The 18,092-nt window shown below is 51.2% G+C and overlaps 1 protein-coding gene across 1 annotated transcript in view; it reads left to right on the top strand.

Annotated features, from left to right (window-relative positions):
- The first annotated feature begins 3,508 nt into the window (after positions 1 to 3,508).
- OPRD1 (opioid receptor, delta 1) overlaps positions 3,509 to 18,092 on the top strand; it is a 31,077-nt gene continuing 16,493 nt past the window's right edge. The window contains exon 1 of the mRNA XM_012645931.1: positions 3,509 to 3,973. Within this exon, the coding sequence (XP_012501385.1) occupies positions 3,747 to 3,973 (227 nt within the window). The 5' untranslated portion in view covers positions 3,509 to 3,746. The remainder of the gene's footprint in view (positions 3,974 to 18,092) is intronic.

Genomic DNA, 18,092 nt, shown 5'->3' with positions numbered 1-18,092 from the left:
GCGGAAACTCCTTTAGAGGCCTTTTGAGTTTCCACGTGTTCTTCCAATGTCTAAAATGTGGGCAAGTCACCTGCACTTGGCATGTATGTTTTCTCAGCAATTATTTCACTTATGTACTTGGTCATTTACATTTTTTTTTTAAGAGACAGTGTCATGCTCTGTCACCCAGGCTAGAGTACAGTGGTGTGATCAGAGCTCACCGCAGCCTCAAACTCCTGGGCTCAAGGGATCCTCCTGCTTTAGCCTCTATAGTAGCTAAGACTACAGGCACACACCACCATGCCTGGCTAATTTTTTTCATTGCTAATTTTTCTTATTTTTTGTAGAGATGGGGGTTTCTCTATGTTGTCCAGGCTGTTGCCCAGGTCTTGAACTCCTGGCTTCAAGCAATTGTCCTGCCTCTGCCTCCCAAAGTACTAGGATTACAGGAGTGAGCAACCCAGTCCATTTATATACCTTTCATAACTTCCAGGTTGAACTCCCTTAAAGAGCAATAGTCTTATTCATCCTCACGGTTTAACAACTCATGCCCATACAGCCTATCTCAGTTGGCAAAGTATCTGTTGTTTCAAAGCCTCCTCACCCCAATCCTGCACCTCTCTACAGATGAGAAAACTAAGGCTTGGAGAGGTTAAGGGAACTCCTTCCTGTCTTTTGCCTCCACTATAGCTATAGCTTTCCACCATGGTGTCTCTGTACTGAGGACAGACTCAAAAAACACCATGGGATGCAATTTTTAAAAATTCCCTTCAGCTCAGTGTGGCTGGAGCATGGGATTGGGGTGGGAACAGGGGATGGAGACAGAAGAAGGCAGCAGTAAACTCTGGATGGTAGTTTGGGACCAGACTGGGAAGGGCCCTGAACGCCATGCCAAGGAGTGATGGTAGACTTGCCTGGTGATAGCCAAAAGCCAAGGGGGGTGGGGTGGAGCTGGGAATTAGCATTTCAGTTCCAAATAAGATGTATCACACAGTTTATGCAAAGGGTTTTAGTTGCTTAGAATTCTTAGGTCTGTGTTAAGCTGTATGTGTCTGTTTCTCTGATCAAAATGGGAGGTCATCAAAGCTGGAACTGAGTTTCCTTTTCAGTCGCTCATCAAGTGAGCACCTGTGTGTCAGGGATTGCGCTAAGGTGGGAATACAGTAATGCACGAGACCTTTTTGTGTGAAGGTCATGCACAAAAATCCAATGATTACACAAATAAACATGCGGGAAGTTATGTCAAGAAGAGGTCCGTGATGCTATGAGAACAGATATAAGGGGACCCAGGCTTGTTGGACGTGGGGCGGGCGTCCGTGAAGATTTCACAAAGGAAGTGATATTTAAGCTGAAACTTGAAGGGTGAATAGCATTGAGCCTGGGGAAGTGGCTGAGCTCTGCAAGTGGAAGGAACAGAATGTGCAAATGTCCTGAGGTAGGAAAACTTGGCTTGTTAGTGGGATAGGGAGGGGACTAAAACTCTAATAAAGTAGGCCTCCTCCATCCTGTCCCAATTTCTCTCTCCTGGCACTGGAAGTGTCTGAGTACCAGGCCTTTTGGGACAGGGGAGACAGTTTTGGCAGCATTTGTGATCACAGCAAAAATCTTCCATTTGATGAGTCCTTATATTGTTGAGTGGGAAAGCTTTGGGGCGAAGGGTTTGCTTTAGTTGGTAGAGGGGCTTGGACAGCAGCTGAGTGGGGTAGAGAAAATGGAGAAGAGGGTGAGCTTAGGAATTCTGGCTTTGTTTTTCCTTGGAAAGAATAAGAATTTTGCACGTAGATGGATGACTCAAGCCAGATGATATGAGTGAGGGGTCCTTGTCCAGCCACTCACAGAGCCAAGAGCATTACCCCAGAGCTGAGAGCTTGGGAACCCCAGTGTTGTCCCACTTCAAACCCCAACAGGATTTTTGTCATCCAAAAAGCATTTCTGGCTAGGTGCGGTGGCTCAGACCTGTAATCCTAGCACTTTGGGATGTGGAGGTGGGAGGATCACTTGAGGCCAGGAGTTTGAAACTAGCCTGAGAAGCACAGTGAGACTCCATCTCTACAAAAAAATAGAAAAAATTAGCCAAGCATGGTGGCATGTGCCTGTAGTCCCAGCTACTCAAGAGGATGAGGGAGGAGGATCACTTGAACTCAGGAGTTTGAGGTTGCAGTGAGCTATGATCATGCCACTGTACTCTAGCCTGGGCAACAGAGCCAGACCCTGTCTCAAAGAAACAAAAGCCAAAAGCCAAACCAAACCAAACAACCCCCCCCAAAACAAACAAACAAACAAAATACCCCAAATAGCATTTCTTGAGCACCCACTGTGACCCCAGCCCTCTCCAGTGTGCTGGAATCAAACAGGCCTGGTTTCCCCAAGGAGAAAGCTTGGACAGAAATAATTACCATATGGGATAATTTAATGCCTAGCTTCAGTCTTCTCATCTATAAAATGGGGACAGTAATAACAGGGTCTACTCCAAAGTGTTGATGCATAGATAAAGTACATTTCACAGTCCCTTGAAAAGAGTAATGCTTGGTAGAGAGAATGTTCTGGAAATGCTTGGCACCCCAAGGATGAGGGTGGCTCTGGATCTGGGCTAGTCAGGTCAGGGGTGTGGGAAGAATGAGTTAGCCAAGTGCCCCCCTTACATCTGCTCCCAGAGCAGCCACAGTGATCCTTCAGGTGGTCTTCACGACCCTGCTCACCACCTCAACCCATTCTCCAGCCCTGGCTTGCTTCCTGCCTTCTCTTCTCCCTGGCTTCCTTTTGAGTCCCTCTGGTTTCTTGGTCTGGAATGTTCTTCCCTTGTTTCTTCCCTAAGTTGATTCTTCCCTAAACGTCACACCTTTAAGTGTGATTTCCTTAAGGAAGGTGTCCTGACCTCTGGGTTTTGTAAAGCCTGCCACATTCCTCAATTTGTAACTGTATCGTCATTAATGTGATTTTAGGATTGATGTCGCTCCCCTACTGTGCTGTAAGCCTCAGGAAGCAGGGGTTGTGCCTGGTTTTGTGTACGGGCTGGGCCGGTCCCCAACAGCTTTTATATTAGGCACCCTCAATACATTAGTTGAGCGAATGAATAGGGTACAAGAAAAGCAGGGGTGATACTGGTTATTTATGGAGCACGCATTCAGTGTGCAGCGCACTGAACTAAGTTCTTTACTCGCATCATCTTGTTTAATCTCCCCAACAACCCTCTCAGAGGGGTGGCGCAATTTTGCTCATCTTACAAACAGGAGAATGCAGTTGAGAGAAGTTAAGCGACTTGGTCAAGGTCACTCTGTTGTTCCTTAGTGCAGGGGCGGAAAGCGGGATTCACATTCAGGTCCTTCTTACTCCAAAGTGGCAAGAGGGTGGGAGGTGAGTCCAGACTGGGGTGGCGGCGCACTCGAGCCAGCAGAGCATCCCGAGGGAGAGGGCGGCAGGCTTCCCCGGCCCAGCTCCGAGCCGGTGGTGCAGCGCCCGCCCCCGGTCGCGGGCGCAGACTGGCGGCCGCCTCCGAGCCACGTGGTGCGCGCGGCGGGCGCGTCCGGGGAGCCCGCAGCGGCTCCGGGCTCACAGCGCTAGGGGCGAGGAGAGAGGGCGGACGTCGGGGGCTGGGCGGGTGCAGGCGGCGAGGCAGGCGGAGGAGGCGCAGAGGAAGCGGGGCGGCCGGGAGGCCGCAGCCGGCGGCGTCGGGGCCGCAGCCTCGGCCCTTCGCGCGCCCCTCGCGCCAGGTCCCCGCGCCCAGGGCGCACGGGGGAGAGGGACGCGGCGCCGGCCAGCCGGCAGCTATGGAGCCGGCCCCCTCGGCCGGCGCCGAGCTGCAGCCCCCACTTTTCGCCAACGCCTCGGACGCCTACCCCAGCGCCCTCCCCAGCGCGGGCGCCAATGCGTCGGGGCCGCCGGGCGCACGGAGCGCCTCGTCCCTCGCCCTGGCCATAGCCATCACCGCGCTCTATGCGGCCGTGTGCGCCGTGGGGCTGCTGGGCAACGTGCTCGTCATGTTCGGAATCGTCCGGTGAGTCCGCTGCGGGCCGGCTCTGCGGGGCCGGGCCCCGGGGTGAAGGTGGGGACCACGGACTTGGACCTTGAGCACGGACCCCAGACTCCCCGGGCCTCCGCACCTCCTGCAGGGGGCGCCCGGGGCCCAGCGGGAAGGCCACGTCCATTGAGAGGGGGACGCAGGAACGTATATCTTCATGCGTGTGCGTGTGTGCGCGCGCTTGCTTGCTTAGCCAAATAATGTTCGATTGTCTGTTGGCATTACCTTGCTTCTTTGTGGGACAGTTTGGCAACAGTTTGTGTGTCTGTCACAGTTTGTGAGTGGGTGATCGTGACAGTATGTTTGGACGTCTGGAACATACCCATGGGGTGGGCGGAGATGCTCTGCTGTGCCACGGGCCTTTGGGGAGACAGCTGTGTGTGGACACTGCAGGTAGGGCTGACAGGACAGTGTTGTGTGTCTGCGCCATGCTGTGGGGACACTTACCAAGTCACATTCGGTGATCATCTGTTGGGGTCCCTGTTGTTGTCCCAAACTGTCAGTTTGTGATTCTCTCTGTATGAGAGTTCAATGTGACTCAGTTGTTTCTTGTCAAACCTCTGAAACTGCAGGGGGAGAGGAGCATCCAGAGTGGCTTTGGGCATCTGTGTTCGTGCAGCCGTGTGTTTGCCAGTGGAGAGCCCATGGTTCCTGGCTGCAGTGGGCAATGGCTGTGGGCCGCCGTCCCACTCTCTGCTGCCTTCCCCAGTGGCCACCTGGTCAGGAGCTCTGGGTATGCAGAGAGGTCTCATATCCTCCTCACAAAAGCTCTCTCCCATTTTCTCATTCCCACCTGGAGCAGTCTTTGTTTCTGCCAAAGGCAGCAGTGGTTTGCTTGGGCGGGAGTGGAGTTTGTGCTTTCACCCTGGGAAGTAAGGTTCTCTTCTTGCTATTTATTGACAGTGTGGGGAAATTCTCAGAGTCCAAGACATCACCAGCTGGCCCCAGGAGTGGCCCTCCTGACACAGCTCCGCCAGCTCAGGCATGGGCAATAAGGGTTGAAGGGAAACTCGCATCCTTAAACCACGAAGATGCCCTGGTACTTACTGTCACTTGGAAATGGGTCCTGCGTGCTGGTTGACTGAGGCTGTGGCCCTCAGCCTCTCTGGGCTCTGTTGCCACCAGGCAGGGAAGAGGGCAGATCCTGGACTCAGAGGTTGGAGATGTGAACTGCGGTCTCAGCCCAGTCACTGATGCCCAGACACCATTCCCCTCACCTCACCTCCCATCTGCCTTGGTTTCCCTGCCTGAAGAATAGAGACCCAATCTCCTTGATTGGAAAGTATGAATCCCAGAGCGTGGGGTCTCTGCAGGGCGGAATGTGGTGTGTTGGAGCATTGCATGATGTGTGTGGGTGTCACGGGGCTTTGGCATTGATGATCTCTGGGGGATTTTTGCTCCCGCAGAAAGAGTGGAGGGTACAAGAATTTCCTGTGCTTTCAATGACTCATCACCAGCGACAGTGGGTAAATTCCCCTGAGCACAGGCAGGACTGATCTCTGCTTTGTGTTTTTATCAGCGAGTCCCCGGCTGAGTCGGCTGACCTGAGTATCAATCCCTGCTCTGCCGCAAACCAGCTCTGTGACTCGGGCACATCACTTAGCCTCTTTGAATCTCAGTTTCTCCATCTATAGAGTGAGGCGATAATAGAACCTTCTTCAATAGGCCTGTTGTGAGGTGTCAGTGAGAGAGCGTGTGTAATGTAGCTGGCCTGGTGCCTGGACCCAATAGATGGAAGGTGTCATATAATGAGGAGGAAAGATTTTCCAGATCCTGTGGAATCCAGTGCCGATTAAAGAAGGGAGCATGAGGGGGGCGCTTGTCCTGAGGTGGGCCTGAGAACAGCTACGATCTGAGATTTCCAGGTTCCTGTCACATAGCGTCTCTAGGGAGCTCCAGGTGCTCAAGTCTGGAAAAGCCTAGCGTCAGTGTGTCCAGTCCCATTTCTGGCCTTTGCCCAGGGCCTCTGGCTGGTGGGCTGATGAACACAGCTTCCCCACTACCACTGAGCAAGGGGGCCCCCCGTTGCTGTGGGTCCACTCTGGGGAGGCTCTGGGCTCAGCCTGTTAGGGGCATTCTCAGCCAGCCTTCCCGATACCACATTGTCAAATGTGTGCTAAAAGCATCCTTCTGGATGCGCGAGAGGGGCCCCCGGGAATTGTGCTCCTAACACACAGCCTGTGCCGCCCGGGAACAAGATGTGAGCAGGACTTCTTGGGACATCTGGTCCTCAAGGCAGAGCATCACTCCCTACTCCTGCGGTGTGAGATCGGCCAGTGTGGTGACTTGATGGTGGCCATGGGACACCCTGGGTCCTTAGGGGGAGTGCCGACAGCCCCTCCTCTGGGCAGAGTCAGCCCAGCTGGTATCTCAGGGAGTGCCCAGTGGCAGCCCACTGGGTAGGTGGCATGTGAAGGGCTTAGCAGGCCCCTTACCTCTGGCAGGTGACCCCTCCTTCCCTCTGCAAGGCCCAGGACTCCCGGGTTTGCCCACCCCAGGATGTGGGTAGGAGGATGGAGTCAGTACTTCTCCCCCTGGCCTCCTGTCTGTCCGGTAGCCTTCTCTGTCTTCCTGTCCCCTCTGCTCCCTGATCCTGGTTTCAGCACGTCTGCACCCTGCTTGTCTCTATGCCCCTCGTGGTGCCCGCTGCCTCTTTCCAGCCCCAGCCTGTCCCCGTGTGACTCTCAGCCTGCGCGATTCTCTGCCCTTGATCTCTCTTCAGCCCGTGTCTCTTCTGGCTTTCCACCTTGCTGGCTCTGGGCCAGGCATGGTGGCTCACGTCTGTCATCCTAGCACTCTGGGAGGCTGAGGCAGGAGGATTGCTTGAGCTCAGGAGTTCGAGACCAGCCTGAGCAAGAGTGAGACCCCGTCTCTACTAAACAAACAAACAAACAAACAATTAACCGGGCAACTAAAAACAGAAAAAATTAGCTAGATGCCTGTAGTCCCGGCTGCTTGGGAGGCTGAGGCAGGAGGATTGCTTGAGCCCAGGAGTTTGAGGTTGCAGTGAGCTATGATGATACTACTGCACTCCAGCTGGGGCGACAGGGCAAGACTCTGTCTCAAAAAAAAAGAAAATGCTGGCTCTGCCACCTACTAAGAATGTTAGCAAATTAGGTCACTTCTCCGTACCTCACTGTCTTCATCTATGAACTGTGGATAATGGTATTAAATACCTGCCCCATGGGCACCTTTGTCCTCAAGATTGGATAAGATGATGCTGGCAAAGCACTGAGTTTTCCCTCCCATCTGAGGTGACCATGGCACACAGCAGGGAGGGAAGGTTGGGCAGGTAGTGTGGGCTGAGGCAGGGTCACAGCAGGTGAATGAGGGGTCACAGTTGTCTCCTTTGTCCACTGCTGAGGTTCCGGGGCTGCTGGGGAATTGGTAGCACTGAGTCCCTGTCTTGTGTTTGGAGGCCCAGCATATGCCCCCTGCCTGCTTGTCTCCCTCCCCTCTCTTGCCCAGGTTGGGGTCTGGATCCAGGGCCCCCAGGCCAGGAGCGATGCCAGTGTAGTGGTAAAGTTCATGGCTAGGGGTCAGGTAGTGTCCACTCTCAATCCCTGTGGACCGCGTCCTGGAGGTGTGGCTTTGGAAAGCAGCTTAACTTGCCTGAGCCTCATTTCCTCATTTGAGAAGTGGGGGTGATCACGATTGGTTACCGGGAGGATTAAATGAGGTCATGCATGCCAAGGCCGTAGCACCGCACCTGGCGTGCCGCGTGCTGATTCCCCTGCGCTCCCGCAGCTGCCGCAGGTGTCAGAGTGGGCGGCTGTGGAAGCCTGATTGTCTACGTTCTCCACCTTGGGCCCTTCCCCACATTCTACATCGGCTGCACATTTACTCATTCAACTAGCATTTGCTGACGCCGACCCCTGCCAGGCCTGTCCAGCCTCAGTTTCCACTGCCCAGACTGCCAGCTTGAGCCTCAGTACAGCGTCTGGCTCCCAACACAGCCGTGCCCTGTGAGGGCTTCTGGTTAGTTACAGTTCTAGGGACAAGTGAAGTTTCCTGAAGCTGAGAGCCCAGGGGAGGCACCTGAAGCAGCCGGAGGAGGTGATGCCGGTGCTGGGCCGTGCAGGGGGAGCGGCAGTTGGCTCCGTGGAGAGGTGGGGGCGGAGCAGTCCAGGCAGAGGGAACAGCATGAAGGTTCAGCACATGATGGATGATCGGGAGTTGCGGAGGGAGGGAGGTTCACTGTGGCTGAGACGAGAGTACCAGGGGCCAGGGTGGCTGTGAGGATGGAGAGGCTGCAGGGGCAAAAGCAGGACAGACCTTGCACGCAGGTGTCCTCACCATGGTTGAAACAGCACCAGCTGTGTGTGCCTCTGAGCTTCAGCCGGGCCCGGGAGCTAGTGATGGATCTGCCGACTTACTCCCTGCCTTCCAAATTTCTGCACAAGGTGCAAATGTTAGAGCAACTCCTTAGACCAACCCCAGGTAATTGGAGGTGGTCTTTCTGGTAGGGAGGGGGAGAGGGAGGACTGAGGACAGGCCCAGCGTGACTGTGTTGGGGGCCAGAGGCTGTGCTGAGGTTTGAGTCTGGATGTGGGAGCTGAGACCGGACAGGTCCTCGGGTTCCATGGTAAGGTTGGCCTTGCTGGGGAAGGAGGGGGCCTTGGGTCACAGGCCGTGGGGAGGGGCATTTGGGAGCAGTTTGTGCAGAATGGTGTTCAAGAGGACGAATCTGGTGTGGGTGTGGGTGGATTGGATAGGGAGGGGCTCAGTGTGGGGGCACCAGAGAGGCTGGCTCGGGGCGATGGAAAGAGAGCTGTGTGACCTCGGACAGGTCATGGAAACCCTGGCCTCAGCCGTCCCCTTTCTGAAATGAGGTGCTGTCGGACTTAACAAGAAGACAGGAGGCCGGGCTGGGTGACTTTGGTGAGGCAGAGCAGTGAGGACAGGCAGCAGCCACTGGCCTTGCCCCGGAGCCTGCTGCTTCCTGGGTCTTGGGTTCATCCCCTGGGGAGTGTGTGTGACTCACAGACACCCTGGAGTAAGTCCAGAGGAGCCACAGAGGACCCTGAGGAGCCTCTTCCAGAGCCTCCGCCCCATGCCAGAGGCTTCTCCAGGCTGCGCCACAGCCCTGTAATGGGAGCTTTATGTTCTTATTTATAGATGAGGACACAAAGGCTCAGGGTGGATTGAAATTCAAACCCAGGTCTTCCTGACTCCAAATATCACTCCATGTCCATCTGCCACAGGAGGAATGGAGGTGGGAGCTGGGGACGTCTAGGTAGAAAAGTGAGGATGGGGCTGGGGAAGAGGGCAGATTGCCGTCTGCAAATCTGCGAGGCGTCTACGTGGGGCAGCAGTGGTTGAGAGTCTGGGTGTCAGAGCCAGACCGACCTGGAATCATGTCCCAGCTGTGCCATTTACTAAGAGAGTGAGCTTGAGCGATACATGCACAACCTCTCTGAGCCTCAGTTTTCTCATCTGTGAAATGGGAGTAGCGATAGAGCTTTCATAGGGTGGTTATGAGAAATTCATGAGGTAGAGGACTTCAGCACAGAACCAGGTATTTGGCAAGTGTTCAATGAACGTCTTCTGTAATTATGACTCTTTAGAAGAGGAATGAGACTTGATTCTCATTCATTCAGTTGACATTTATCGAGCCCCATAGGAGCTAGGATTATTAGGTGGATGCTATGGGGAAACTTTATCAACTCAATATTAGAAACTCTCTTTTTCAATAAAGAGGCCAGTTGTTGTGGCTCATGCCTGTAACCTAGCACTTTGGGAGGCTAGGAGTTTGAGACCAGCCTGAGCAATGTAGCAAGACCCCATCTTAGAAAAACTGGAAAATTAGCCTGGCATGGTGGCATGTGCCTGTAGTCCCAGCTACTCGGGAGGCTGAGGCAGGAGGATCGCTTGAGCCCAGGAGTTTGAGGTTGCAGTGAGCTATGATGACGCCACTGGACTCCACTCCAGCCCAGGCAACAGTGTGAGGTCTCAAAAAAAAAAAAAAAATTGGAGTCAGTCCTCTCAAATCCTGCTACTGCTTTATCAACTAAATTCATGAAATATTATAAATCCTTTCTTGTCATTTTAAGAAAGTTCATGGCATCTTCACCGGAAGTAGATTCCATCTCAAGAAACCATTTTTTTTTTTTAAGGGACAGGTCTCACTATGTTGCCCAGGCTAGAGTGCAGTGACTATTCACAGACATTATCACCATGCACTGCAGCCTCAAACTCCTGGGCTCAGGTGATCCTGTTTCACCCCCTCAGGTACCTGCAGTATAGGCACACGCCACTGTGCCTGGCTTTCAAGAAACCACTTTCTTGCTCATCCATAGAAGCAACTCCAGATCTGTTAAAGTTCTATCATGAGATTGTAGCAATTCAGTCACATCTGCAGGCTCCGTTCTAAGTTTAGTTTTCTTGCTCTTTTCACCACATCTGCAGTTACTTCCTCCGCTGAAGTCTTTTTTTTTTTTGAGACAAAGTCTCCCTTTTGTTGCCCGGGCTAGAGTGCCGTGGCGTCAGCCTAGCTCACAGCAACCTCAAACTTCTGGGCTTAAGCGATCCTCCCGCTTCAGCTTCCTGAGTAGTTGGGACTACAGGGGCTCGCCACCACACGTGGCTAATTTTTTTGTTTCTATTTTTAGTTGCCTGGCTAATTTTTTCTATTTTTAGTAGAAACTGAGGCTCGCTTTTGCTCAGGCTGGTCTTGAACTCCTGACTTCAAGCGATCCTCCCACCTTGGCCCCCCAGAGTGCTAGTCTCCACTGAAGTCTTGAACCCCCACAAAGTTATCCATGAGGGTTGGAATCAGCTTCTTCCAAATTCCTGTTAATGTTGATATTTTGATCTCCTCTCATGAGTCACAAATGTTTTTAATGGCATCTAGAATGGTGAATCCTTTCCGGAAGGTTTTCAATTTACTTCGCCCACATCCATCAGAGGACTCACTGTATAAGGTAGCCTTATAAAATGTATTTCTTAAATAATAAGACTTGAAAGTTGAAATTACTCCTTGATCCATGGGCTGCAGAATGGATGTTGTGTTAGCAGGCATGAAAAAATGTTAATCTGCTTGTACATCTCCATCAGAGCTCTTGGGTGACCAAGTGCATTGTCAATGAGCAGTCATATTTTGAAAGGAATCTTTTTTTCTGAGCAGCAGGTCTCAAAAGTGGGCTTAAAATATTCTGTCAACCATACTGTAAATAGATGTGCTGTCATCCAGGCTTTGTTATTCCATTTATAGAGCACAGGCAGGCAGAGTAGATTTAGCATAATTCTTAAGGGCCCTAGCATTTCTGGAATGGTAAATGAGCATTGGCTTCAACTTGAAGTCACCAGCTTTGTTAGCCCCTAACAAGAGAATCAGCCTGTCCTTTAAAGCTTTGAAGCCAAGCATTGACTTCTCTTCTCTAGCTATGAAAGTCCTAAATGCATCTTCTTTCACCAGAAGGCTGTTTCATCTACACTGAAAATCTGTTGTGTAGTGTAGCCACCTTCATCAGTGATCTTAGCTAGATCTTCTGGATAACTTGCTGCAGCTTTTACATCAGCACTTGCTGCTTCACCTTGCACTTTTATATTGCAGAGATGGCTTCTTTCCTTAAACTTCATAAACCAACCTCTGCTAGCTTCAGACTTTCCTTCCGCAGTTTCCTCGCCTCTCTCTCAGCCTCCCTAGAATTGAAGAGAATTAGGGCCTTGCTCTCTTGTTTTATGTTTTTTGTTTTTTTTTTTCTTTTTCTTTTTGGTGGAGACAGGGTCTCACTCTTGCTCAGGCTGGTGTCGAACTCCTGAGCTTAAGCTATCCTCCTGCCTCGGCCTCCCAGAGAGCTAGGATTACAGGCGTGAGCCGCCACGCCTGAGCATAGGGCCTTGCTCTGGATTAGGTTTTGGTTTAAGAGAGTGTTGTGGCTGGCGTGATCTAAAATTTTCTCCATATCAGCAATAAAGCTGTTTGGCTTTCTTATCATTCATGTATTCACTGTAGTAGTGCTTTTTGATGTCTTTCAAGAACTTTTCCTTTGCATTCACAACTTGACTAACTTGTGCAAGGGGCCTAACTTTCAGCCTATCTTGGCTTTTGACGTGCCTTCCTGGCTAAACTTAATCATCTCTAGCTTTTGATTTAAAATGAGAAATGTGCAACACTTACAGGTCATTGTAGGGTTATTAACTGGCCAAATCTCAATATTGTTGTGTCTCAGGGAATAGGGAGGCCTCCGGAGAGGAAGAGAGATGGGGGAGTGGCTGTCGGTGGAGCATTCAGAACACATACATTTATCAATTAAGTTCATCATCTTATATGGGCGCGCTTCATGGCACCCTGAAACAATCACCATAGTAACATCACAGATCACTGATCACAGAGGACAGATATAATAATTATGATAAAGTTTAAAATATTGCAAAAATTACCGTAATGTGACACAGAGACATGAAGTGAGCACATGCTGTTGGAAAAATGGTGCCAGTAGACTTGCTCATGCAGGGTTACCATGAACCTTCCATTTGTAAAAAATACATCATCTGTGAAGCTCAATCAAATGAGGTGTGCCTGTATATGGAGAAGACAAGGAGGAGGAGACAGATGAGCAGAGGCCTATTCCTGGGAAGAAGAGTGTTTTAGGCAGAGGGAACAGTAAGGGCAAAGGTTAAGGGAAATGATGCCCGTCTGGCATTATTAGCGCAGGGCCTGGCCCATAGCAGGAAGCTGTTGGCAACGATGATGCAAGTTGGCTTGTCGCCCAGCACTTGGGAACCAGGGATAGGGATTAAGCCAAGGAAGAGAAGCTGCTTCTCCTGATCCTGCCAGATGCTCCTGCAGGACAGATGGAGATAATCTGTTTCCCCTGATTACAAAAACTCATCCTCCCAGAGTGCTAGGAGATACCCCACGTGTAGTGGTTTTCCATTCCTCCCTGCAGGGAGGGAACAGGGCTGTCCTGCTGGGAGGGGCAGGAAGCCACAAGACACTCCCTCACCTGCCTGGGCCTTGTCATCCCAGGTAAGAGAGGGCTCAATGGCAATGCAGGGCATATTGACTTGGTGGAAGTTATCACCAGAAATAGAACTGCTGGCCTTTCTTCACTGCTGACAAGGTGGCCAGCTTTGTGCCAAGCTCTGTGTGAAGCGCCGCACGTATATTATCTCATTTAGTTTCCCCACCTTTATGAAGTTGGTACCACGTTCTCTCCGTTTGACAGATGAGGAAACCGAGGCTCAGAGATGATAATTCATTTGGTCAGGGCCACAGCTGGGAAGTGACAGAGTTGGCCTTTGAACTGAAGCCCCCTTGATGCCCAGAGCCCAGGTGTCCAAAGTGTCTGTGAAGCAGTATCTGTGAAGAAGGTTAAACCCATGCTACCTTCTGATTCCCGCTGTGGAAACGTGACTTTTTCATATAGTCAGGGGTTGGGAGAAGATATGAAGCAGAGTAGACTTATTTGTAATGTCTAAATAATACATAATAAATTGTTGACCAGGTGCGGTGGCTCATGCCTGTAATCCTAGCACTTAGGGAGACTGAGGTGGGAGGCTGTCTTCAGGCCAGGAGTTCAAGACCAGCCCCAGCACACGCGAAACTCCTTCTCTATAAAAAATAGAAAAATTAGCTGCGGGTGGTGGCATGTGCCTGAAGTCCCAGCTACTCGGGAGGATGAGGCAGGAGGATCATTTGAGCCCAGGAGTTTGAGGTTGCTGTGAGCTATGATGATGCCACTGCACTCTAGCCCAGACGTCAGAGCAAGACCCTGTCTCAAAAAAATAAATAAATAAAACAAAATAAATTGTTAATAAACAAAAGTGGAGCTCTGTTGTGTGCCAGGCAAAGAGAGATGTCATAAAAAGTGACACACAGCATGCCCAAAGGCCTGGAGTCTCCCTGGGCTTTGTGGAACACGCGACTTTGGATCTCCGTTCTGTTCGTTCTACATTCCTGGGTGAGCACCTCTCATCTTTGGGCCAATTGCCATCTACAAACAACATGGCAGTGTACTGAGACCCGCTTCCCAGAGCGGGTGGGACTCGAATGAGAGGTGTGTGAAGAGCTCTGCGCAGGCCTTTCCGGCCCGTTGTCGCCACGGAGTGTTCCCTTGGCGGGGAGAACGGGGTAGGCAAACTGCGTCACATCCATGTGGCTGTCACTGAGAATGGTCAGCTTGTGGACATTATTTTTACATGGAATTGTGGGATTGAAACATTAACCTGGCAGATGGTGAGGACTTGAAATCGTTAAGAACCCAGAAATTACAACTATGGCAAAATTGACCATGTGTTTGACGAGGTTAGAAGATTCTGTGTGGAAGAGCTATATGCAAAAATATCATTTAATCTTTTCAGCACTCTATGAGGTAGGGACAATGTGATGTGCCTATTTTGTAGGTGAAGAAGCTGCGGGTCGGAGATGACAGACTTTAGCCCGAGGACACCTGGGTAGAGAGTCTGACCGCGGAGCCGCCCTCTCTGGTTTTTTTTTTTTTTTTTTTTGGAGACAGAGTCTCACTGTGTTGCCTGGGCTAGGTGCCGTGGCGTCAGCCTAGCTCACAGCAACCTCAAACTCCTGGGCTCAAGTGATCCTTCTGCCTCAGCCTCCTGAGTAGCTGGGACTACAGGCATGTGCCACCATGCCCCGCTAATTTTTTCTATATATTTTTAGTTGTCCAATTAATTTCTTTCTATTTTTAGTAGAGACGGGGTCTCGCTCTTGCTCAGGCTGGTTTCGAACTCCTGAGCTCAAACAATCCGCCCGCCTCGGCCTCCCAGAGTGCTAGGATTACAGGCGTGAGCCACCGCGCCCGCTGCCTCTCTGTTTTATCACACTGCCTCTCAGCACTTTGGACCCCCCACCAGCCCCATGTGGAGGTCATTGTCATCGCCCTTTCCAGCTGAGGAGACTGTGTGGCTCCCTGGTACCAGCCTTAGCCTGGAGTATGGGCTTGGGGTCCATATTATTCGTGGTCCTATCAGAGAAGGAGCATCAGTGGGATGTATTCTGAGGAAGTGGCTGATACGGTTATGGGGTCTGGCTAGGCAAGGATGACATTGGCAGGGCAGGCCGGCCGGCTGGAGATCTCAGGCAAGAGCTGATGCTCCTGTCCACCGGTGGTTTCTTCTCTGGGAAACCTTAGTTTTATTCTTACGGCCTTTCAACTGATTGGATGAGGCCAACCCAGATTATCAAGGATAATCTCCTTTACTTAGTCAACTGATTGTAGATGCGACCACATCTACAAAGTACCTTTGCAGCAACACCTAGATTAGTGTCTGATTAAATAACTGGGTACTATAGTTTAGCCAAGTTGACACATAAAACTAACCATCACAGGGTCGGACAGATCTGCGCGTGAGTCCTGAGACTGCAACCAAGGGGCTGTGTGACCTTGGGCAAGTTTCTCTGTCTCTCTGATCCTCAGTCCCCTCATCTATGGCAGTGCTTACTGCAGTCAGTTGTCAGGATTAAATGGAATGATATAAATCAGGTGCCTTCATCCAGTGCCTGTCACCTAGAAAAAGGGAAGACACAAAAATAGGTGGTCATGAAAGCATTTCGCAATTATAGTGCCATTGCTTGTTTCTATGTTTGCTTTCCCTTTTGCTGGTTGCTCCTGGAGGGCAGGAACTATGTTCCATTCACCCTCTAGCCTGTTTCCTAGCTCAGTCCCTGACCCTAAGGTGGCTTCACTAAGTATTTCTTAAATATCTAGTTGGAAAGCCGAGTGTGGTGGCATGTTCCTGTAGTCCCAGCTACTCGGGAGGCTGAGGCAAGAGGATCCCTTGAGCCCAAAAGTTTGCGGCTGCAGTGAGCTACGATCATGCCACTGCACTCCAGCCTGGGAAACAGAGCGAGACCTGGTCTCCCATCCAATACTAACCAGCCCCAACCCTGCTTAGCTTCCTGAGATCAGATAAGATCAGGCACATTCAGGGTGGAATGGCGGTAGACACCTTACCTCTTAAAAAAAAAAAATCTAGTTGCCACTTTGTTAATGCGATTCCCTCTGTGGGAGTTGTTGGGATCTATAACAGAAATCCCCCAACTACAGAGTAAGAGGGAAGTAAGATATGCAGGAATGTCAGGCCCTGTTCCCTCCGGAGTAAGCCCTTCCTTTTCAGCTTAGTAAATCTTTCCTACTGGGAGCCTTCTCTGATGCCCTCCCCCTGCCAGAGAACCGATAACCCTCCTCTGTGTTCCCACAGTGTCCTGTGTGTCCCCCATCAGAGCAGAGACCACACACATTTCAAACCCCAATTGCTCATCTCTCTCTCTCTCTCTGTCTCTCCTGCCCCCTCCATGAGTGGGAGTAGGGTGCAAGGAATATCCTTTGTTCACAGTTGGAGCCCCAGCTGAACTCCGACACTCAGGCGCATGTCACTACTGTTTGTAAGAGGGACGTGTCCTATTTCCAGAGACCCATAGACCGACATGCCACACTTGAGGACTCTGCTTTGTCAGGGCCTCCACTGTGTCTGGCTGCCCCATGCCCTGGTCCAGCCATCCTTAAGGCCGAGGCAGCGCCAGAGGGATGGAGAGGAGCTTCTCCTCCCTGGGCCCCATGACTGTGTTGTGGTCCTGCACCGAACCGAACAAGTTTGTCCTGTTTATTGCTGAGTGTGACCTGGTGGCCTCCCCACTCACGTTCGACTCAGGGCCCTTTATTTCCATGTTCCAGCCCTTAATCATCTCCTGCGACATGCTCACTGGGCTTCATTATAATTAACCACTTTCCTTCCTCAGGCTTTGCAAAAACTGAGACAGCTAATTAATTTCTGGCCACGTGCCATTCCCATTAAGTGGTGGGCAGGGTGCAGCTTGCAGCCCTTACTGCCCAGCTGGGCTTGTTTTGCCTTTCAGGAGAGCAGCCACTCTGTCTGCAAACAGAGGGAGCCCCAGCTGGACCCAGCTGGCTGGCGGTCGCTTTATTTAAGCTGTTTGTTCCCCAGTAGTGGGCAGAGCATTTGTGATCACTACTGTAGCTGTGCCTTGGTTTCCTCATTTGTGAAACAAAGGGATTGAACTTGACATCCAGGGAGAAGATAGGGTGATGGTTAAGAATGTGGGTTCTAGAGTCCAAGGAACCTGCTACCCCCTAGCTGTGGGCCTTTGAGTGAGTCACTTTACCCCTCTGAACCTCAGCATTCCTCACTGTGAAATGGGGATAATGGTCTTACCTCCTGTGGTAGTTGGGCAGATTCATTGGGATAATGAACACACATATGCTACCTAGCAGGGAAACTGGCACATAGTAAGTGTTCCTAAATAACTCTCACCAGCCACCTTTCCTTTTAGTGCTAACATTCTATATTCCTGGTGGAAAAAGACCTTCTGTTAGGAAAATCGGGGACTGGAGCAGTTTTAACAGACATTGCCTCTGTTTCAGGCAAGATGGTTAACCTCTCTGTATTGGTTCCCTAGGGCTGCCGTAACAACTTACCATAAACTAGGTGACTTAAAACAACAGAAATTTATTTTGTCACAGTTCAGGAGGCCAGAAGTTTGAAGTCAAGGTGTCGGCAGGGCCATGCCCCTTCTGAAGGCTCTAGGGAAGAATCCTTTGCCCGGCTTCTAGGGGTTGCTGGCAATCCTTGGCATCCCTTGGCTTGCAGCTACATCTCTCCAGTTTTTCCCTCTGTCTTCACATGGCCATGTTCCCTGTGTGTGTGTGTGTGTCTTTGTGTCTGTGTGTCCTCTTTTTTTTTTTTTTTGAGACAGAGTCTCGCTCTGTTGCCCGGGCTAGAGTGCCGTGGCGTCATCCTCGCTCACAGCAACCTCAAACTCCTGGGCTCAAGCAATGCTTTTACCTCAGCCTCCCGAGTAGCTGGGACTACAGGCATGCGCCACTATGCCCGGCTAATTTTTTCTATATATTTTTAGTTGTCCACCTAATTTCTTTCTATTTTTAGTAGAGACGGGGTCTCACTCTTGCTCAGGCTGGTCTCGAACTCCCGACCTTGAGCGATCCTCCCGCCTTGGCCTCCCAGAGTGCTAGGATTACAGGCGTGAGCCACCACGCCTGGCCTTCTTTCTTTTTTTGAGAGAGGTTCTCACTCTGTCGCTTGGGCTAGAGTGCAGCAGTGTCATCATAGCTCACAGCAACCTCAAATCCTGGGCTCAAGTGATCCTCCTGCC

The sequence above is a fragment of the Propithecus coquereli genome, unplaced genomic scaffold (assembly GCF_000956105.1).
Source record: "Propithecus coquereli isolate 6110/MARCELLA unplaced genomic scaffold, Pcoq_1.0 Scaffold239, whole genome shotgun sequence".
NCBI classification, from domain to species: Eukaryota; Metazoa; Chordata; class Mammalia; order Primates; family Indriidae; genus Propithecus; species Propithecus coquereli.
Note: the sequence above shows the minus strand (reverse complement) of the source record. Positions and strands in the feature narration are given on the sequence as shown.